The 23,772-nt window shown below is 45.5% G+C and overlaps 1 protein-coding gene across 1 annotated transcript in view; it reads right to left on the bottom strand.

Moving 5' to 3' along the window:
• Positions 1–23,772, bottom strand: part of LOC145394066 (CUE domain-containing protein 1) — a 96,521-nt gene that overhangs the window by 50,910 nt on the left and 21,839 nt on the right. Inside the window, exon 3 of the mRNA XM_080268034.1 lies at positions 23,474–23,594. Within this exon, the coding sequence (XP_080124160.1) occupies positions 23,474–23,594 (121 nt within the window). The remainder of the gene's footprint in view (positions 1–23,473; positions 23,595–23,772) is intronic.

Below are 23,772 nucleotides of genomic sequence, written 5' to 3'. Positions count from 1 at the left end.
GATTACTTGATGGTACGGGGATTACTTGATGGTCCCGTGGGATTACTTGATGGTCCCGTGGGATTACTTGATGGTCCCGTGGGATTACTTGATGGTACAGGAGATTGCTTGATGGTACGGGGATTACTTGATGGTACCAGGGGATTACTTGATGGTACCAGGGGATTACTTGATGGTACGAGGGATTACTTGATGGTACGGGAGATTGCTTGATGGTACGGGGATTACTTGATGGTACGGGGATTACTTGATGGTACCGGGGATTACTTGATGGTACCGGGGATTACTTGATGGTACGTGGATTACTTGATGGTACGGGGGATTACTTGATGGTATCGGGGATTACTTGATGGTACCGGGGGATTACTTGATGGTACCGGGGGATTACTTGATGGTAACAGGGGATTACTTGATGGTACCAGGGGATTACTTGATGGTACGGGGGATTACTTGAAGGTAAGGGGGATAACTTGATGGTGCCGGGGATTACTTGATGGTACTGGGAGATTACTTCATGGGACTCTCATATTTGCTCTCCACTGGCACTCCTTCATCTCTCCTTACTGTCACTTCTTCGTTCCTAACACTTTATACCTTGTTACTTTTGCCCTTCTCGTTACCATCAACCGTTCCGCATTACCCTCTTCACGTTACCACTTCACTCCATCGTTACTACCCTCGCTCTCCTCTGGCACTCACATCATCCTTCCGTGTCACCTCGTCGATACTATTACCTCTTCCCATCCCAGTTACCAACGTCTTTCTCGTTACTACTACGTCCCTCTCGTTACTTCCCTGACCCTCCACTTGCACTTAATCACTCCCTCCGTATTACCTGTTCGTTACTATTACCTTCCAGTGACCACTACCTTCCTCGTTATGCATCTCCCTCTCGTTTCTATCCCGACCTTTACCCAGCACGTGTGGCCGATGGCAGTAATTTTTATGAGGGGTGCCGATGACTGGCGAATGTGGACCTTGTAGGGCAGTGGTCGGGAGGTAATTTACCCTCCGCAGGTACTATCAGTGTTTTGACGGTAACTACACAGCATGGAAAAAATTGTCCTTATATATTCTGCTTAGTTCTTTAATAAACTTAATTTTTCTTCACATCGGACGAAACTACATCTCTCCTTGCTTATAGCTTTTGTCACAGCTGTACAAGATAACAGTGTTCTATATGTTAAAATCACAAGTTTGTAGAACTAGTTTAAGTTAGTCTGAACCAGAAGTTACGTCTGTTTTTATTTACAACTAGTATTACCTAGGCAGAAACAGCTGCATCTAAAGCTGGTTATGGAAAACCCGAAATGCAGGACTGTTCTTAAACATAGTTTAAGTTAAACATTTCTGTCAAAACTAGTTTCAACAACTGCACTGTTTAGAAAATTAGGTACTCCCGGTATTTGCGTGCCAAGCACCTCAATCAAAAGTAGTGACATAAACGTTAATGCGTAAGGGAGTTAATGAAGTTAGTTTAAATCTTCTAGTTTGCCAAAGAATACGAAATGCCATTACCATAATACCACATAAGACATGTTAAGCGTCGTATAAGACATGTTAAGCGTCGTGATACTGTATTTAGTCCACTACGATGTGGCAGGAAATACTGTCCTGCCCAGTGCGGCACTTCAAGGCCAGCGTGTCATAAGCAGTAACAAAACACTGTGGTTTGTTTACATACGGTTCTCAGATTCTATTACCTTAGGATCTCGGTCCCATGGTTGTTGTGTGAGGTGGCGCGTTCACTCTTTGTTCGTTGATGGTGAGTGTCAGGAGGATAGCATTACACTCTTACGCCAATGTCAAGAAAATGGCAACTTCCAGCTCAACTGACTACCTGCTGAACCGGGAACAGAAACTGGACTGAACTGTGTGTGTGTGTGTGTGTGTGTGTGTGTGTGTGTGTGTGTGTGTGTGTGTGTGTGTGTGTGTGTGTGTGTGTGTGTGTGTGTGTGTGTGTGTGAGAGAGAGAGAGAGAGAGAGAGAGAGAAATGGGAAATGAGGAAAAGGAACAGGAGCAGGGAAGAAGAGTAAACGCAGAAACAAACATAGTACTTCTGACCCCATGCAACAAACAATGACTCTTCCATTTGGCATCTCATTCACCATTAGTCGTTTTTTACTACCAAAGTCACCCTCCCACTCCCAGCTTTCATCCTTCTCTCTCTCTCTCTCTCTCTCTCTCTCTCATCGTTTCACTCTCCACCTTTACTTACCTCCTCCTACTGTTCATTTCTCTTTCCCCCTCCCCTCCAACCTCATTCTCGTTTTATCCCTATCCTCCCCCTGCCGCTCCCCGATGTTTTGTTTACCTTCTAGCTCTTCTCCCCCTTTATATGTGCTTTACTAATTGCCTCATTTAATACATCACACTATATCATGTTACCCCTCTCCCTCTTTCCCTCCTACCTACTTCCCTTTTTCCCGCCTCAATCTCTCCTTACTGCCTTTGCTCTTTCCTCTTCCCCTTCACGAATGGGTCTGGTGTCTGAACAAACCTAACTGTCAAAAACACTCTTGTGGCAGCAAAGTTGGACTGCCAGTGGTGCTTGTTCTGTGCATCTGTCCCTGTGTGATAGGGCCTTAGCTCCTAACTCACTCCCCCTCATTTGTTCCCTGCAACACCACTTCACTCCCTCCCCTCCTTATTTCCTTCCTCCCACTCCCCCTTCCTCATCCACCACCACCCCCTGCATCTCCCCCTCCCTCCTTATTCCCTACCATATCATGCTGCCTCTTTCCTCCCCTTATTTCGCTCCTTCCATTCCCGCTGCCTCATCCCCTTCCCCCTCATTTCAACACTGTCCTTCCCTCCGGCCCCACCTCACATCATGACCAATTTGTCTCCATCACCCCCCCCCCTGCCCTCTACTTGCCTCACCCTACATTTCATTCCTCTCTGTCTCCATTCCCTCCCCCCTCTCCCTCTTCCCTCCCTTGTTTTTGCCTACCACCACTCTTGCTCCCTTCCCCTTTCCTTTTCCTCCTGCTCCCCTTTCCTCATTCACCCATCACCTCCTCTCTCCTTACCTCCCATATTTTCTCCTCCCTCCCTTCCTCTTAATGCCTTTCCTCCTTCCTTCCTCCCAAATGCCCACCTCATTCTCTCCTCCTTATTCCCTTCCCACCACCTCACTTCCTCTTCCTCTCCCCACTCCCCTTCCCCACCCCCTCCTCGTTTCAACACTGTCCTCCCCTCCGGCCCCACATCAAATCATGACCACTTATCAAAGCTCGTTTTCCCTGACTGTGTGGTTATGCTGCACTGGGGTGGGAGGGAAGGGGTGAGAACGTGGGATACTGCAGGACCTAGATTCACAAACATACTTACGACTAATTCTTCTCGTAACTAAGATTAATTTTCCCAAGAAGATGAAGAGATATACCGTACACATGGAAGAATTATTAGCTCCCATTTCACCATTCTTCCTGTAAAATAAATCATGGTTAGGGGAATAAATCTTTACGTCCCCCTGTGAGTCCAGGCCTACACCCAACCACCATAATACTTCTGTACAATCTCGCCCTTCCGGTTGAAAAAGGGACCGGGATTGTAAATTTGACGATTGCGTGTCGTGGTCTGGAGGAAATTTACGACTTGGCAAATACTGTATCTTTGCCTGAATGACCCTCGTGCTGTGGACAGGCACTCACCTAAGCCTTCTTTTACCTCACTATAATACCACTTGCTAAATTACCCAGCTGTACGATTTTACTTGGAGGTGTGGATAATCAGGTGGCTACAGGCAAAATTTACAGACTTTATTATGAGATCATGTAACACACACACACACACACACACACACACACACACATACACAAAACGAAGCACAGACATATCCTTTACGACCATGCTGACTCAGTGACACAAAAATTTCAACTCTCTCTCTCTCTCTCTTAAAAGCCACGTGAGGCGATAAAGACGACCTCATTTCCCTCAAGTACCATTATCAATTAACCCCCTTATCACGAGAACGTCTAGGTTATTTTACTCACAAACCACCAGACGATTGTCTCAGCCTAGGAAAGATCTCTCATATGGAAGTGGTTAACGAAGGCTGCATCTAACCCCTCCAGATCGAAACGTCTCCCCAGAGCTGAATAAAATCGTCTGGTGGCAGCAAGAATAAGAGACTCGGCTTGAAGGGGTTAACCGGGATAAGGACAGGCGAAGAAACAGTGACAAGGTGGTGGAGGTAATTGAGATAGTAAAGAGAAGGTCAAGTGCTGATAACAGTGTAGTTATTGAGGAAAATGGGTGATAGTAACGAAGACAATTGTAACAAAGAGATAAAATGGTGTTTGTAGGGAGAAGGAATAAGAAGGAAAATGGGTGACAGTAATGAAGATGGTAACGGTAACAAAAAGGTGAAATGGTGACAGTAACAAGCGGGGATATTATGAAACATAGGCAACGCTACGCTGTTGCAACCCTCCATCTGACCAAGCACATATCCCCACCTCCCTGCACACCTAACCAAGTGCATAACGCCCCTCAGCCCCCCCCCCCCGTATAACACAGAGACATTAAAAGTTTATCCATGGTAATAATGAACTTATGAGCAGATCTGATTAAACTGATCCACGTCCTTTTCATTTAGGCAGCCATTTTTTATGATGACATAATAGTCATGAAACTTCACACCGGTACATAATTAGATATTCATAATCATTTATCATATACAGTTCCTGCCTCCTAGGTGTAATAGTTGCAAAGTTTTGATTGAAAAATGCATTAAAATAATCAGCTTTACGTATCTTTGCAATTTCATAACATTACAATCTCATGGCATTCTAACTACCAGGAGGCAACAGGAGGCATATTAGCACATTCCCGGAGAGTTTGGGGCCTGTACCTATATTACTTTCTGAGTCCTAACCCGGAAACGAAAAATTATTTTTCTATTTTCATTCCTAAAAAAAAAATAGGACACAGCATTCTACCTATCAAAAGGCACCGGTTCACTATAAGACACATAACTATGTGAAATTCATGACTCTATAGTGAATACTTTCTGAGCTCTGGCCCGGAAAAGAAATCTCTATGCCCGGCCAGCCGCCCAACTCTTCGGACAGACACCTATTGATCCTAGTGATAACAACATCCTCCTCTAACTTTGCCAGGTGGAAGGTAAAAATAAGTGACCGTAACGAAGAGGGTACCAGTAACAAGAGTGTCAAGCGGTGACAGTAAGAAGGAATACGGGTGATAGTAACAAAGGAAAGAGTAATTAAAGTTTGCCAACATTTCCTGAGTATGCAGAATGGTCTCCACAGGGCTAAAATACACTGTCGTGCTTCTGTGATGGTTAACGAACATACATGGACACAGGATCAAAAAATTTAAGCGTTTCTGTGGGGTGACCTTTACCCCATAAGTCTCTTTAAAAGGCCCAAATCCAAGAATGAAAAATGTGTCTAGAGGTATTTGCCCAAAAAACATTTGTACCTAGTCTGTGCTGAAATGACGAAGAACCAAAATAATGACACAAAACTGGGAAGTGTTCGGAAGGAAGAGAGGTGAAAGTCAGGAAGTAAAGTGGGCCTCCACCAAATTATTAAAGTGGTAACAGCAACAAAATTGTGAATGCAAGTAGGGACAGAAGGAATGCTAGTGGAGGGTCAAGATTGTAACCAGAAAGTGAGACAGCAACGATGAAGGCAATGGTAACTATAGTCAGGTTGTTTTCCTGTGAGTGAACTAGGACACTCTCAACCTGAGTATTAAGTCGTGGTTGCATAAAATTCGACAAGCGTTTGTTAGGAAGCAGAAACGGATCTCCCTGGTTAAGAGTCAAACCAATCCTCCAAGCTGACTACACTTGGCCATCAATCGAGCTGACAGGGGTTAGGTTTGTCAGGTTAAAGTAAACGCGGTATAGATCAAAGCTAATAACCGCGCCCCGAGTCTGAGCTTCACCAGTGACCTTGACCTCAGTTCGATCCGCACGCATAATGTATGGGCCAAGTTGGATCCAAATCGGTCCAGGTATTCATGAGATATATTGTTAACAAACATACATACCGTAATACACAGATTCACAAAAAGAAGGTGATAGCATGGCGATGTGAAGGAGTTGAGTCAAGAGAGCAACGCACCAGGGGTAACATTACGGAAGGAGTGATGGTAAGAGGAGGGTAATAGTAACAAGATGTGCAGTGGACCTAAGGTAACGAAGAGGTGACAGTAATGAGGGGTGGAGGAGCTGAGTCGAGATAGTACCTGAGGTGATAATAACGAGGAAGGTAATAACAAGGGAGAAATGGTAATCGTAAGGAAGAGGTGCTACTAAAGAAGAAGTGATACCTAGGGAGGTGAAGGAGTGCCAGTGGGGGTAAAGATAAGGAAGAGTGCCATCAAGTGCCCCTCCCCCTAAGACTGATACAAGAGGGTCAGTGCTTATCACACACACACACACACACACACACACACACACACAGAAACATCCATAATGACAATGCTGACTCAGTGGTGCACAAAAATTTCATTTCTCTCTCTCTCTCTCTCTCTCTCTCTCTCTCTCTCTCACACACACACACACACACACACACACACACACACACACACACACACACGCGTATTGGTCTACTAAAGGTTACGGATATATCAGCTGTCTATATGCGTCGGAAATGGGACAATAAAATGCAAGCTTCACATGTTTTATGCATTACGAAAAAAAAAAAAAAGTAGGCGGCGTCAGTCTGTCTACGAAGGAATGGAAGGGCAGGAGGAGAAGGAAGGAAGGAAGGAGGAGGGAAGAATGGAACGGGAGAAGAATGCAATGAAAGGAAGGGAAAGGAAGAAGAGGACGGGAGGAGGAGGCATGGAGAGCAAAAGGAAAGGAAGAAGAGAGCGGGAGGAAAGGAAGGGAAGAATGAGACGCGATGACGAGGAGGAAAAGGATGGAAAGGAATGGAAGAAAAGGGCGGGAGGAGGAAGCACTGGAAGGGAGGGAGGGAAAGAAGGGTGTGGGAAGAGGAGGTAAGCGAAGGAGAGTGGAAGTGGAAAGTACAAGACGGATGCGACAAGGAAGAGAAGGAAGGGAAAAAAGGATAAAAGGGAATGAAAGAAAAGAGGTAAATGGAAAGGAGAGAAATACAGAACAAGAGAACAGTCGTGAAGCAGAAGAAAAGAGATGAGGAGAAGAAAGCGGAAAGGATATGAAGATGGAGAGGTGAAGAAGAATGGGGAGTTAATGGACAGGGAAAGAATAACCATCTGAGTGCTTATGCAATTAAAGACATGAGAAGGATTTCAGGCTTATAATGAGATCAGCTTCAGGGATACGCTACTTACTGACTTCACTTCGATGACTTAGGCTATTCTACATTTTATTATTGTTACCACTAGATTCCATTAATTTAGGATAGACTTGTCAAAATGGAAGATTCGTTTATACAGCTTTCATTCATTCACGACCAAAAAGTCCCAAGTTTGATAATACGGTCAGCTGATAAGAAGAAAAAACGTAGGAAATATTTTACTGGACTCGATAGGTTAATGCCACTTCTCTCACGTGTTGTTTGAGTCAAGAATAAAAATGCAAACTTCTCTCCCCTCTCACAGTTCCCTCCGGTACAGGGTAAAAAAGAAAGAGGTGGAGAAGATAGGATGCCTGAAGTGTATAATAGTACATGAGAGAGAGAGAGAGAGAGAGAGAGAGAGAGAGAGAGAGAGAGAGAGAGAGAGAGAGAGAGAGAGAGGAGAAGGAAAAGTGAGAGAGAACAGGTAAGTGTAGAAGTGAGCCAGTGGATAGAAAATGTTTAAGAATCAGTAGATTCGGTCACATGGGCGTTCATCCCGGCTCAATATTGCCGGCAACACCAACTTAGGGCAAAGTGGGTGAAGAGATGCCCAGATTTTGGCGACATGATCCTGTTCGTCTTGTGTACCGGCATTCACAGTGTCCACAGGTGTCTGAGGCTGTGGACAAGTCATTCATGCTCTGTATACTAATTAATTCTTTATATTCAACTGCGTACAGTAGGAGGGATAGTATATGTCGTCTTAAACTTTGTAGGTAGCATTCTAAAGACAGTTTTGAATACTTTGTCTGACTGATAAAACCTCCTAAAATGCTGCTTCAGAATTAAATATTGATGTACTCACTAGTTCAGTGCAAATAAATTCATATAATCAATTACTCATTCAGAGCTGGGCAAAATGAGACCATGACACGGCATTATAGAAAAGCAAAGGTCGGCTGGCGGGTATGGACCTGGTTGTCACCTTTTCCTGACTGAACATCACATGCGATAAAACGTTTTCACCTAGCCTGCGCTGAGATGGTGCTACTGACATTATGCAGCCGGAATGAGCGCCCGTGTGAAGGCGAAGAGAAAGACGATGACAGAAGTGAGTGAATGGAGATGAGTGAGTGTGGAAAGATTAAGTGGTGAAGTGAGTCGAAAGAAATGCTAAAGGCAGAATGATAGGGAAGACTATTGAGGGGGAACAGGGGGAGGGGGAGGTGAGGGGGGAGGGATCAAGGTTACATGAGGCTTCAACAATGTGTACTGCATATTTTTTTTTTTTTAACCTGCCACAGACTGGACAGGACTAAACAATGAACTTTCCAACTTAGGCGAAGGATTGCTAGCATTCTCTCTCTCTCTCTCTCTCTCTCTCTCTCTCTCTCTCAAAAATAAAGAAACGACACTTTTAGCAGGTAATTATGGTCAAAGGAATCGTGGTGATCATTTTTTTTTTTTTCTTAAGCATGACATTTCAAGCAAATACCAACGTCAACTGCACTGCTGTTCAATAATTCAACATTGTGAAATCTCGCAGTGGTTACGCCTGACATCTGTATTCTTACCGATACTCTGAATAAATCAATACTCTCAAAAGACAATTTATTTCCAACTACAACCAAAACTATGGATCTATCACCATAAGCCTTAATCCCGTAAGAGGTGGCCGCACACAAATCGCCTCCACGTTGTCCTCTACCCTCTAGCAATCTTTTCTCCAACTCACACCCCTCTCTTTCCAATACCTCTCCATCCTATCCATCTCATCCTTGGTCCTCCCCTCCCTCTCCCTTCCACCACATTCACATATGCTCTCCTTGTTAGTTTCCACTCTCCTCTTCACATGGGTAAACAATCACCCAGTATTTCTCCTAATGCTTTCTTACACACAACAAAAACTACACTACATAATACATGCACACACCGATGCAGGGAATTCATTTGGGAAGCAGTTTTAGCTCTTTCAGCCTATCTTATTCTTGCTATTTCCAGACGATTTTACTCAGCTTGGGAGAGACTTTTCAAAATGGAAGGGTCAGACTCAGCTTTAATCAAACTCTCCTCTCCTCGAGCGGTCTCAAAGTGAAGAAAAATCGTCAGGAGATAGCAAGAATAAGAGTAAAATACGTCTTGGCTAAGTTTTGGACCATAAAACAACATGAGCTATCGTCATTTCAAAACAATATTTCTTTTTTACTTTAACATGACCTAGATTTTTTTTTTTTTTTTTTTGTATATTATATCAGGTAGCTCGGTGACAGAAAAAGTGCTATGGCTGTACGTCTTCACATCACTGCTTCGTGACTAGCATCATATTCCTATGTTTGTCTACCGCTACGAATCGGTATACAGTGCGAAGGGATGGTAATTTTCAGTCAAGTTAGAGTAAATCGGTAAAACGAGCTGCAAAGAAAGTAATGGTAGTTATAGACTGACTGGCTTCTCTCCCCGACAATGAACACCTTCCTTTTTTTACGAGATGTAGGCTTATACCGGGATGATGGAAGGGGACGCCTTCATGTGGTGGCACAGATAAGTCCGAGATGTTCAGATGCCCTGTTATTCAAACGCCTACAGGTTCCTCCCAAGCCCCAGAAAGAAGGATGGTGAGGTGCAGGATAAAGACAACTTCAGTCTACAATTCACTGGTTTCACGTTTAGATGGGCCTGGGGTTACGACTACTACTACTACTATAATCACCGCCACTACTACTACTACTACGACTACCATTACTACTACTACTACTACCACGAGTCCTATACCGGTAGTGTAAAGCGGCTGGTAATAAACGAGCGGTAGTAGTGACGTAACACGACCAGTTTTTGCCACCACTACCCTACCCAACTCTCCTTCTTCAACACCTGCCTAGAGTAACTTTTTTTTTTTTTTTAGCTGTGTGTGTGTGTGTGTGTGTGTGTGTGTGTGTGTGTGTGTGTGTGTGTGTGTGTGTGTGTGTGTGTGTGAGAGAGAGAGAGAGAGAGAGAGAGAGAGAGTCCTCGGAATGACTGCTTTTGAGATCAATACGAAAGCTAACTGCGCCTATACTCTCTCTCTCTCTCTCTCTCTCTCTCTCTCATAGGTGTGTCGAGGTCAAACCCTTTACCTGAATCTGCACCTGCCACACCCAGCACATCTTCCTCACCCCCTCCCTAATCACACACCTGTACACCTTTCTAAAACACACACACACACACACACACACACACACACACACACACACACACACACACACACACACACACACACCACATCTCTTCCCAACATCTCCAACACCACAGGACAATCGGAATAAATTATCTTCTGTTCTTCCGTCTCCTTGGTTATCATGCACTTAAATCAATGCATCTCTTACACAACTCCATCAGTTTTATATATACGGTAATAATATCAGGGCTCGTATTCTTTGGTTTATTTTCTATCCTTGCTGTTTTCATCTTTATAATATCGACGTGGTTTGCATAAAGAGTATAGTACTAAGCTGCCAATGCAGAAATAAACCAAACTGTTTTTATACTAACATGGGGTAGATTTGAGTCCGTTTGCAGTTTATTTCATGTAGCTCAGTAGCAGAAAAAGACAATACTACGGCTCTGCATACTTTTCATAGCACATCTTCGTGACTAGCATCATATCCTAGTCACAGTCTATCGTTACAAGTCAGTATTCACGATGGGGAGATGGCAATTTTAGACCAAGTTAGAGTAAAAAGGTTATAGTACGCTGACAAGTATACAGGGACTCGGGAATAACTCGTTTAATACTCCCTCATTCTCTTGGTTATCCACTTCAATCATCATATATTTTTTCAAGACATAATACCAAACTTTACACACAAAATCAGCCATTCTCACCTGATAAAAAATTACTGATGACCTTCTACAGGACGGGGCCACCTCAAGGACAGAAGAAACTCTATACCCCACCATTTTTTGCCATCATTTCTGTCCTATCCTTCCCTTTTTTTATCCTAAGTTCCTCTTTCTTTCCCTTCTTTACCCTAATCTACTCTTCCCTTCACTTCTCTAGTACTGTACCTATTTTACTCTTCCCTTCCCTTGTTTAATCTACACTTCCCTTCCCTTCCCTTGTTTAATCTACACTTCCCTTCCCTTCTTTACCTTAATCTATTCTTCCCTTCCCTTCTTTATCGTGCTCTACTCTTCCCTTCCCTTCCTTAACTTAATATACTCTTTCTTTTCCCTCTTTAATCTACTCTTCCCTTCTTTACCCTAATGTGTTCTTCCACTCCCCACCCTAGCCAACCACACCTAACCTACCCCCACCTATCCAAGGGGCAGTAGTCTCGTATACTTTGCTGGCTTTCAAATACCTCTTAGTGATTTATTCTGAATAGTACCCCTTATTATTCTAGGTTATTTAGGTCCTTTGAAGATCGCCACACACTGCATAAATAATATACAAGAGAATTAACAACGTGCCATAAGCAGAAAGAAAGTGTTGAGAAAAGTGTGCTATAGGGAACCTTCTTATAAGACGAGAATAATGGGACAAAGTGAAAAAGTCCCTACATCAGCTACTCTACCTTAACCTTATATCTTTTCCTTCCATACCTTGTCCACCTGACCCCTTCGTAGGTAAAACATCCTATTCTAACCCTGTCAATTCTCTTTATACACTATCCAGCCGAGCCTACCCTACCCCACTCTAGAAAGACTACCCTCCTGTGACATTTACCCCCACCAGGCTCACGTAAATGCTAGGGCCAGACTGTGATGCGCACTTTCATCTCAGGATTCATGTTTCTTTTAAGCCTATGGTTATTGCGGTTACCCTACCTATGATGAATGGGAGAAAACAGTGGTTCAGTTTCGTGATTATTCATTCCACATGGTCATTTACTCTATACTGTATATCGCTACTCATTTCAGCCACGGGATGATGTACGCATATATATATATATATATATATATATATATTGTATATATATATATATATATATATATATATATATATATATATACAAACACACACACACACACACACACACATATATATATATATATATATATATATATATATATATATATATATATATATCTATATGTCTCACTATGGAGAGAGAGAGAGGAGAGGGGGGGGGACAGATTGACTGATTTAGCTATTTAATGCACAGCACGTCGTGGACCGCACCCACCTGCCTGGTACCCATTACTACCACCACAGGGCTAAGGGTCACTAATAACTTGACGGTAACCTTTCTTCTCTTAACATGACTGATATTGCAGGAAGGGCAAGAGATGTGGTAAGATTCTGCACTCTCTTGTCCATCTCACGTACAACATATCCTAGTTACGACAGGGAAATGATCGTAGGGAAAAAATGGCCCTCCCTATTATCTAAACTATCATTAACTTCATGCACTTACCTTACAGTTTTATGTATTAATCAGCAGTTATTCATTTCATTCACTGATCCATTACAATTATTACCTATTTCCTTGTCCTCCCTATTACCACAACCTACTGACTATTACTCACGTATTCATTTACTCGTTCATGTTAATTTGCTTTGCTTCCCTATATACTTCATTCATTCGTTGTAACAGTCATGCACACACGATCGAAAACGTATCCACAGAAGGGGTTCCATGACAGCCTGAACTGTCAATATAACCCGTGATGTCTAAGGAATCTTTCTGTATTTACAAGGTGTGCACTTATGATGGATAAAACAGAAACCCTCACTGCCCAATAATATACCCGCAGTTAACCTTTACGAAAGCAGGACATTTTGCAATACCCATCGTCTCTGGTGTCACAATGTTTCGCTCGGAATGTGTACCAATACTTTATGATCCGGTGTACTTACTAATTTCAAATTTATATTGCAATGGATTATAATGAAGTCCGTTCCCCCTGTTTCTCGTAAATACACAGGACATTTACGAGACCATCCTCCTAACAAAATATTAGACAACCGATGATCTTAACAAAATATATAGGCACGAACTTTCTTATAGTATTAGACAGCCGATGAACGTAACAAACCTCTCCATATAGGCATGAACGTTCCTATAGCATCAGACACAGCCGATGAACGTGACAAACCTCTCCATATAGACACGAACATTCCTATAGTATCAGACTGTCGATAACGTAACAAACCTCTCCATATACGCATGAACGTTCCTTTAACATCCTCTTGACAAAATATTAGACAGCTGATGACCGTTACAAACTTTTCCATAAATGCATAAACGTTTCTATAGCATCGTCTTGACACAGTATTAGAGATAACGACCTTAACAAATGCACAAACGTCCCTGCTATTCCTGTTTAGTAAGTCCGCATGAGAAGTTCTTCCTACTTTCTCAAGGCGCAACAACTACATGTCTATCCCAGCACTTTTCCGTCGCTATCTTCCTACAGTTCGTTTTCATTAAAATCTACTCGTCCTTTTTAACCCCTTCAGTACAGTAACATTTTATATACCACATTATTGCTACTGCCAGATGTTTTTATACAGCGTTGGGGAGACTTTCGGGAGTGCAGAGGTTTAATACGGCCTTCATTAACCCCTTCGCTACAAAAGATCGGTGCTGGAGAGGGTCGCCTTCTAGCGGTGGGACCGATATAACCGGTCGACTCAGTTGCTGCTCGTTTATATAAACGTCCCTCAACTCCCTCCCTATCCCCCGAAAGGAGGATGGTGGAGCGCAGGAAGAGGGTAACGTTAGTCTGCAATCAACCTGGCTCTTGTTCAAATAGGCTTGCAACAACAACAACAACTACTACTACTCTAGCCGCTGTTGTTGCTACAAAATACTTCCCTTAAGCTGAATATAATCGTTCAGGAGTGGCATAATTAATATAAAAAAGAGAAGTCAGCGAAGGGCTTAACTTCCCTATAATTCACACCCACAAACACAAGACGAACGTACAGATTTTCTCATCCTCGGTACTACATGGCAAATGGAACAAATTATTTTCGGCTTCAAAGCACCGACCGAAAGGGAAAAAAGACGTCTTTTCATCCATCATACACGTGACTAAAAATTACTAATCATCCTCCACAGGACCTGACGTAATGCAATAAGTGTATAAGACAAGAGTGTAATATATTATTTAGGTGACGGGACGAAACTGCCCAATGCACCCAACTGACACGTGAAAGTTAACAAGGACATAACACAGTGATACTCTGCCAAAAATTCTGTGCAAATGGCAAGAGTCAACTTATTGTAAACAGCAAGGCATCACCCAGTGGATTTTAAGGACATGTCTTATGCCCTCACGACGGACACAGAACTTATAGAAGGAAGTTATCAAATCAATCAGTCTCGGCAAGGAACACTTAACAAGAGTGGCGAGCGAATCAATGTCCGAGCAGCCACTACAGCGCCACGCCACAGCGCCAGCACACACACCTCTCTCACAGGGCTAACGCGGCACAACTGAGGCTACGCTACTGACTACTGAGCTTGTGAGGCAGACAGGATGGACGCTATCATGGCTGCATGGCTGATGAATAAGCTGTCCGCCCAATATCGACAAAAAGGTTGTCCAATCCGTGAATCGGCATGCTGACATTTATTATTGTAGCATCATTCAACCGGTAAGTTCTATTTACTACGATGAATAGTAACCTTAGCACATTGTAAGTATTTACATTAGGGATAACACCCGGTATGTACAGAAATGAATTCTAATCGCGTAATGTAAGCATTTCCAAGTACCCACTTTAACACTCTTTATATTCTCATTCTCATCATCACATTTTGTTTTGTAATCCCACATTCTTGAAAATGTCTTCCCTACTACCGTACACTAGACACACACACGTAACCTAATTTCACTGCCCGTCTCCCTCCTGTCCTCCCTCTGGCATAGACAACTAGTGCATTAGAAAGACAGGAGAAAATCTGTGTGTGTGTGTGTGTGTGTGTGTGTGTGTGTGTGTGTGTGTGTGTGTGTGTGTGTGTGTGTGTGTGTGTGTGTGTGTGTGTGTGTGTGTGTGTGTGTGTGTGTGTGCGGTAAGATAAAAGATGTAGACTTCAATAGCTGGCAGCTGCAAACTTCATCAGAGATAATGACCCCTTCATTACGGAGTAAAGTGTAAATATGTATTCTTGCTCTCTACACACTAATTGTATAACTCCGGGGATACCTCTGGCAGTGAGTGAGGTTTGAATACTGCATCAAACTCCTCCACTATGAACGGTTTTCCCCTACAAACCGGTAAATAAAATCGTCGGGCGGCAAAAAAAAAAAAAAAAAAAAAAAAAAAAGTCATTCTCAGAGTGGAGGTGTTAAGAGCCGTTCGTGCCACGTACAGCGTCACTAATATAGGAAAACAGGACTCGTGTGCCATGACCCCTGGCTACGTCACTTGGGGTTTTTCCTCGACTGGTGGATCTAGGAAAATACTGGAGGTAGATGAGGACGCTACACGGAAGGCAAAACGATAAGCAAGTTTTTGTCTGCCGTCCGATCCTGATATGATATTTCAGATGCAGAGTGGGGGGGGGGAGGGAGAGAGAAGAGAGATGAGGGAAGGAGAAAAGAAAGAAGAGGGAAGGAGAAAAGAAAGAAGAGGGAAGGAGAAAAGAAAGAAGAGGGAAAGAGGCCCACGGGGACCCGTGAACGTTGTGTGCAGCACAAAACGGACGTCCAAACCGAGCTTGGACGTCCATTCCCTATCATACGATGGACGTCGACGGACACCTTTTTCTTTATCGTGTTCACCCCATGCGCCTGGGAGGTCACTTGTTCCGACTCCCTAGCAGACGACGTGTTTATCATCAACAATAGACCAATTATATTGCTGGTGGCCTCCCATGCTGCTATGTGTTCACGAACATTTCGATGATGATGTTCAAGGTAGTGCTTTCTTCATGAGGTTAATGTCTTACTCTCTTGTAAACATTCATACGATATTCCATCATAGTTACCACATTTCAGTATGTTTGAAAATTTTACAAAACAAATAAAAACATAAGTCGTATAATGAAAGATTATTCAAACTTTACTAACGGTAATGAATGAATCATAATGTAACATTTCAACTGACTACTGACTTCAAGACAGACGACACACATTACTTGGCCACAACTAGGGATCAACTCTATATCTATAAAGAAGAGGAAGACTACGGAATTTTGGACAGCCATGGTGATCGTGGACGTCCATGAATAAGTCTGGTGGCTCTCCAATCGTGAACGTCCACTATCCTCGCGCGGCGGCCAATTTGGACGCCCACGAGTCCCCATGTGATACAGGTGGTGGGAGTGGGGGTAGTGGCGAAGGGTGGGGGGTGGGTGGCCGTACAGAATGAAGATGAGTGGGACGGAGGAAGGAAGGGAGAAGAAGGGTGTAGGGAAGGATGTGGGGATGAGAAAGGAAGGAGAGGTAGGGAAGGAGAAGTGCGAGGTGAAGAGAGTGGGTGGGGAAGGGGCAGTGCGAGGAGAGGGAAGAGAGTGGGAAGGGGAGTGGGTTAGGAGAGTAGGATGGGAGGTTAATGCAAAGATAATAAACACCCATAACATTCCAATGCCAAACCACACACCGATTTTGGGAATGTAAACAGTGTGACGTCACCATGGGATCTGGCCAAGTGAGATAACAGTCCTGTGTCTGCTATAGCCTTCGTTATGCTCTTTCTTACCCTGACTTCCCCTGAATTTCCATCTCTCTTTGTACAACACTGACTTGTAACTAGCGATTAACACTAGAAAATGATGCCAGTCACGAAAAAGTAATTACAATATTATCATTTTTTGCTAATGAGCTACGCGAAAGAACTACAACAAACCTTGCAATACCTTCCCTCTCGTAACATGGATTATTGTTGTTGTTGTTGTTGTTGTTGTTGTTGTTATTATTATTATTATTTCCATCATCATCATCCTCAGCAGCAGCAGCAATCACCATTATTATAATTTTGTAACAAGGGCATACCAGACCCGTGCCACAAAAATCAGGCTATCAATCAAAACAGAAACGTTTCATCAAATACCTGTGGTAACCAACATTCTATACGGTGACGTTTTAATATTTAATACGTGCAACTACTAAATTATCTTTACACAAACGACCTACAATGGAATCTTGTATCTTGAATAAATTAACACTATATCATGATGCCAGTCACAAAGAAGTGTTAAGGAAAGGATGTACAGCCGTAGTGTTGTCTTATTCTGCCACTGAGCAATGTAAATTGCAAAAGGACGAAAATCTGGGTCAAGTTAAGGTGAAAGAACTACAGATATTTTATTCAATTTACAAGTGCCCTAACTGTGGGGAGGTTATTGAGGGCTTTATGTAACCTATCCAGACACCTCCCATAAGCCGAGTACTGTAATACGAACCGGAGACGGCAGGAACATAACATCACCATACTGAAGGGGTTAGTGAGGGACAGAAGAAAAGGGGACGTGGCCTAAGCCGTGAATGGGCATATCAAAGACAGTTTCAGCAGATTCAGGAATGGGTTGGTCAATAATTCGTACGGTATACTACTCTGATCTCTCCCTCTCTCTCTCTCTCACTCAGTGTTTTATTCACAACTTCCACAAAATTCGCATCAGTGCTTCAAAACTTGGGGCGGTATTCTAGGTGGCATAGGAGGGTTCGTAGTACCTGTATCTTAGCGATTTATTCAGCACATTGCATCCTCACACTCTCGTGTATAAGTGCTGCATCATCCTAATATCGATCCAAACTGCAACAACATACAAGAGGATACTAAGGTGCAAGTTACGAAATAATCGCCAACAAAATGATACTACAAACTCTCCATTGACACACTACTTCTTAGAACACAAGAACAAAACACGAAATGAGGACACAATTCATCTTGCAACTGTGGATGAAGAGACGCAAAATCATCATGACTGAAAGAAAAGCATTGAGGAGCCGAATGCTAATCGCCTGCCAGAATATGCTGTTGGCCAAGCTACAAGCGCGTCCCCCCAAGGAGAGGCCCCCTCTGACGGGGCCGGGTGGCGGCGTCCCCCCCGGGAGGGGGCAGGGTGGCGGCATCCCCCCCGGGAGGGGGCCAGGGGGCGGCGCCCCCCCGACATCCCCCCCGGGGGGAGGCGCCGCCCCTTAACCCCCCTGCGGTGGCGCTCCCCCTGGGGGGGTCGGGAGGGCCAGATGGCGGCGCCCCTCCCTAGGGGGGGGGGCCGGTGTCGGCTCCACCCCCGGGAGGGGACAGAAGATCTCTATCTTGATACCCTGAAGGTTTCATGCTGATAGCTCAAGCCGTTCATGAGATATAATGGTGCTAAAGGTGGGCGATAAAAACTAGTTGACCTTTGGCAACCATTTTGGTGACCTTGACCTTGACCCCGAGTGCCCATTTTTGAACTCGGCCAAGATTTTGGCCATATCTTGATACCCTGAAGGTAACACACACACACACACACACACACACACACACACACACACACACACACACACACACACACACCGACTGACACACAGAGGCAGGCTAAACATTATCGCTCTGCCTGCTAAAAGTGGGAGATAATAAGGAAGACAAGAAGTGGACATGGATGGAAAGACAGATCAGAAAGAGGACAAGAAACAGATGGAAGGAAAGACACGAAATTGGTGAAAGGGAGAGATGGAAGGAAAGTCAGAGAATAATGAGAACAAAAAGCGGCGATGAAAGGAAAGACAAATAATAAAGACGACAATAAGTGGAGATGAAAGGAAAAACAGAGTAAAGAGGACAAAACGTGGAAACGAAAGAAATGAGAGAAAATAAAGAGGACAAAAAGTGGAGATGAAAGGAAACACGACACGGGGACAAACTGGTACTGTAGGTGACCGTCAAACGATCACAAGGTCAACGCAGCCACCCTGTACCACCTCATTCCAGCCCACCCTGCTCTCTCCTGCACCACCACACCCACCCTGCACCTCAAGAACACTCCCCTGCCCCAACTTGCACCACAACAACATTCCTTAGCCCCAACCTTCACCACCACACCCACCCTACACCGCAAAAACACCCCTGCCCCACCCTGCACTACAACAACACTCCCCACCACCACACCCACCTTACACCACAAAAACACCCCTGCCCCATCCTAAACCATCACACTCACCCTGCACCACCCCATCCTACACCACGACAACACTCCTCTGCCCCATCCTTCAGCACTACACCCACCCTGCATCACACCAACACTCCCTTGCCGCACAACACTCTCCTGCCCCACAACACTTCCCTGCTCCACCCTGCACCACAACACTCCCCTGCCCCACCCTGCACCACAACACTCTCCTGCCCCACCCTGCACCACAACACTCCCCTGCCCCACCCTGCACCACAACACTCTCCTGTCCCTACCTGCACCACAACACTCCCCTGCCCTACCCTGCCCCACAACACTCCCCTGCCCCACCCTGCACCACAACACTCCCTTGCCCCACCCTGCACCACAACACTCCCCTGCCCCACCATGCACCACAACACTCCTCTGCCCTACCCTGCACCACAACACTCCCCTGCCCTACCCTGCACCACAACACTCCCCTGCCCTACCCTGCACCACAACACTCCCCTGCCCTACCCTGCACCACAACACTCCCCTGCCCTACCCTGCACCACAACACTCCCCTGCCCTACCCTGCACCACAACACTCCCCTGTCCCACCATGCACCACAACACTCCTCTGCCCCACCATGCACCACAACACTCCTCTGCCTCACCCTGCACCACAACACTGCCCCACCCTGCACCACAACACTCTCCTGTCCCACCCTGCACCACAACACTCCCCTGCCCCACCCTGCACCACAACACTCCCCTGCCCTACCCTGCACCACAACACTCTCCTGTCCCACCCTGCACCACAACACTCCCCTGCCCTACCTGCACCACAACACTCCCCTGCCCCACCCTGCACCACAACACTCCCCTGCCCCACCCTGCACCACAACACTCTCCTGTCCCACCCTGCACCACAACACTCCCCTGTCCCACCCTGCACCACAACACTCCCCTGCCCTACCCTGCACCACAACACTCCCCTGTCCCACCCTGCACCACAACACTCTCCTGCCCCACCCTGCACCACAACACTACCCTGTCCCTACCTGCACCACAACACTACCCTGCCCTACCCTGCACCACAACACTCCCCTGTCCCATCCTGCACCACAACACTCCCCTGTCCCATCCTGCACCACAACACTCCCCTGTCCCACCATGCATCACAACACTCCTCTGCCTCACCCTGCACCACAACACTCCCCTGCCCCACCCTGCACCACAACACTCCTCTGCCCCACCCTGCATCACAACACTCCTCTGCCTCACCCTGTAACACCACAACATTCCTAGTCCACCCTGTACCACACCAACACTCCCCTGCCCTACCCTTCGCCACCACACCCACCCTGTACCACAACCCTGCCCCACCCTGTACCACAACACCACCCCTGGCCCACCCTGCACCACACCAACAATCCCCCGCCCAACCTTTCACCTCCACACTCACCCTGCACCACACCAACACTCCTCTACCCTACCCTTCACCACTACACCCATCCTGCACCACACCAACAAAACCCTGCCCCACTCTGCAATACCACACCCACCCCACACCATAACAACACTCCCCTGCCTTATCCTTCACAACCACACTCACCTTGCATCAAGTCAACAAAACCCTGCCCCACTCTGCAATACTGCACCCACCCCACACCACACCAACACTCCCCTGCTCTACCCTTCACAACCACACCCACCCTGCATGACAACATTTCCCTGTCCCACTTTACATCTGTTTTTCCCCACTCTAACTTACCGGCTCCTACCCCGCATCACTTTACCACAAACTCTACATGCCCTGCCTCACCCATCCTGTCGAGCCCTTATCCTACACTGCTCCAAAATATTCTGTCCCATCTTGCCCTCTTTTCAAAACAAAAACATTCCACCTGCTTTGCCTTAAGCGGGTATCACACGGGGACCCGTGAACAATTTGTGCAGCACAAAACGGACGTCCAAACTGAGCTTGGACGTCCATATCCCATCACACGGTGGACGTCGACGGCCACATTCTTCTTCTTTATGGAGTTCACCCCACGCGACTAGGAGGTCACTTCCAACTCCCTAGCAGACGACGTGTTTATCAGCAACAATGGACATGAACCAGATTGTGACTTTTGCAATGGGTGCTGCAGTCCTAACCCTACAGGATGAGGAAGAAGCCTCTGCAAGAAGACAAAGGAGGGGGAGAAGGAGGGCACTGTGGATGAGAGAATGGCTCCCACGGAGTGAAGAAAGCAGCCAGTATAGAAATCTGCACAGTAGTGCTTTCTTCCCGAGTATGCCTTTCGAACGTGCCCGGGCCTCTTTTGGAAACAATCAATCCACATTTCATCATATTTACCACATTTTGGTATATATGAAAAGTTTCTATGACAAACAGAGATATTTAAAGTACAAAGTTTACTGACGGTTTTGAATTAATCATAATATATCACCTCAACTGACTACAGAGTTCAAGATAGCAGAGGACACACACTACGTGTAAACTCCATAGAGAAGAAGGAGATCACCAAGTAGTGGACGTCCACGGTCACCGTGGACGTCCACGAATGGGTCAGGCGGCCTTCCACTCGTGGACGTCCATGACCCTCCCGCGGAGGCAAGTTTGAACGTCCACGACCAGTTTGGACGTCCACGAGTCTCCCGTGTGATTACTCACCCTGTCCTGCCAGATCACCACACCACTCCCTTTGTTTCAACTTACTCTCTCCAATGCAACTCACCATGCTCTCTCCTACCCTACCCAATGCAACAATATTCTCCTGTCCCACTTTACACACCCTGCACCACCACAACACTCCTGTTTCACCCCAATGTACCTGCCCTACCCTGTCCTGCTAGATCACCACACCACTACCCTCTCCACCTTGCCTGATCTCCCCACTCCAACCAACCCTGTCCCACCTTACTACCCAAACTCTCCACCTGCTTCAACTTTCCCCACTTAGTCCCACCTATCGCCTCCCCAACTTACAACCACACCAAAGCCTACCCAATGCTGTCCCACCACCATCAAAACACTTTCCCTGCTTCACCTCTTCCCTCCCAGTCCTACCTAACCCCCTTAATCACACCATTCCCCTCTCCCCTCTGCCTTATCTCACCTCTCTTGACTCTAATCTATCCTGCCCCTCTTTATCCAACCTCATTACACACTTCTGACAACCCCAACTCATCCGGCCTTACCCAGACCCACCTTACCACCAAGCCATCCCACTTCTCTCCACTCAAATAACAACCTGCCCTACCATGAAACCCCACCACCACATCACTCCCCCCACCTAGTCTTATCCCGCCTCTCTCTATTCCAGTTCACCTTAACCTAACCAAATCTAACTTGATCTAACCTAATCCATCATGTCACACCCATCTGCCCCACAGTAATCTGGCCTCTTTTCATTTAGGTCAGTCTAACCCATCCTCCCTCACCTCACACAATCCCTTCAGCCTCCCCCCCTCCAATTTCACTACTGTTCCTCAGCCCCCTCAACCAGCCCTACCAGGCTCTATCCCTCCATCCCATCCAACTATGCTCAAAACTAGCTGTGATGAGTCTGCATATTCAATGGGTCGGTTTCTCTCTCTCTCTCTCTCTCTGCCTGACTTTACTATACTCTTCTTTCACTAGTAGTGTAGGAATGTGTGTCTGGCAACATGATTCATGGATAGAATGACCTTCTGAGGAACTACTTGTTCTTGGCCTTGTAATTCTCTCTCTCTTTCTCTCTCTCTCTCTCTCTCTCTCTCTCTCACACACACACACACACACACAAGGTGTATAGCCATGTCACGCAACTGAGTCATATTTCTGGTCATCCCAAAACCATTTTGTCTACTTACCTTGACAAAGCTACAGTTGGAAGAGCCAAGCATAAATTGCATAGTGGGTGTAAACCTGTTGTTGTGGAAGATGAGCTGTGAAAAGGCTGTGTATCTCATAAGAGAGGTGTATACCACAGGATGTATGAAGAATGTGAATCATACTGACCTCAATGTACAATTCTCTGGTGAATACTTCATGCGATGGGATTAATGATAATAACCTCCCCAGTGATGGATTCAATGCAATCTACAGTATTTGATGTTGGTGATGTGTAGGTGTGCATGTCTGCATTAGAAAGATATACACACTACAATCACAGCTAAAGACAATCCACAGAGTGCAAAGGGTACTTCAAATGTCTTACCTGGTGTGGAGGTGGAGTAAGCCTGAGAAAGTCTGGGGGCAATGGCAACAACATTGGGGGGTTCCAGTTCCTCTGTGCTCTCAATGACTGATTCTCACCCAGCTGTGCCAACACACCACGACTGAAAAAGACATACACATACACTACAGTAAAACCTCACTATATGGGACTAATTGGGGCACAAGCCAGTCCGAAAAAAGCGAAAGTCCGATAAAAGCGACATCTGGACTCCTCCCTGGACTTCCTCCTCCTTAAGCAAAGAGAAGCGCTTGTCATTCATGTATTCTACAGTCTCTCTC

This window comes from Coenobita brevimanus, chromosome 26 (genome assembly GCF_032717465.1).
Source record: "Coenobita brevimanus isolate Jiangsu-jjx chromosome 26, ASM3271746v2, whole genome shotgun sequence".
Lineage (NCBI taxonomy): Eukaryota > Metazoa > Arthropoda > Malacostraca > Decapoda > Coenobitidae > Coenobita > Coenobita brevimanus.
Note: the sequence above shows the minus strand (reverse complement) of the source record. Positions and strands in the feature narration are given on the sequence as shown.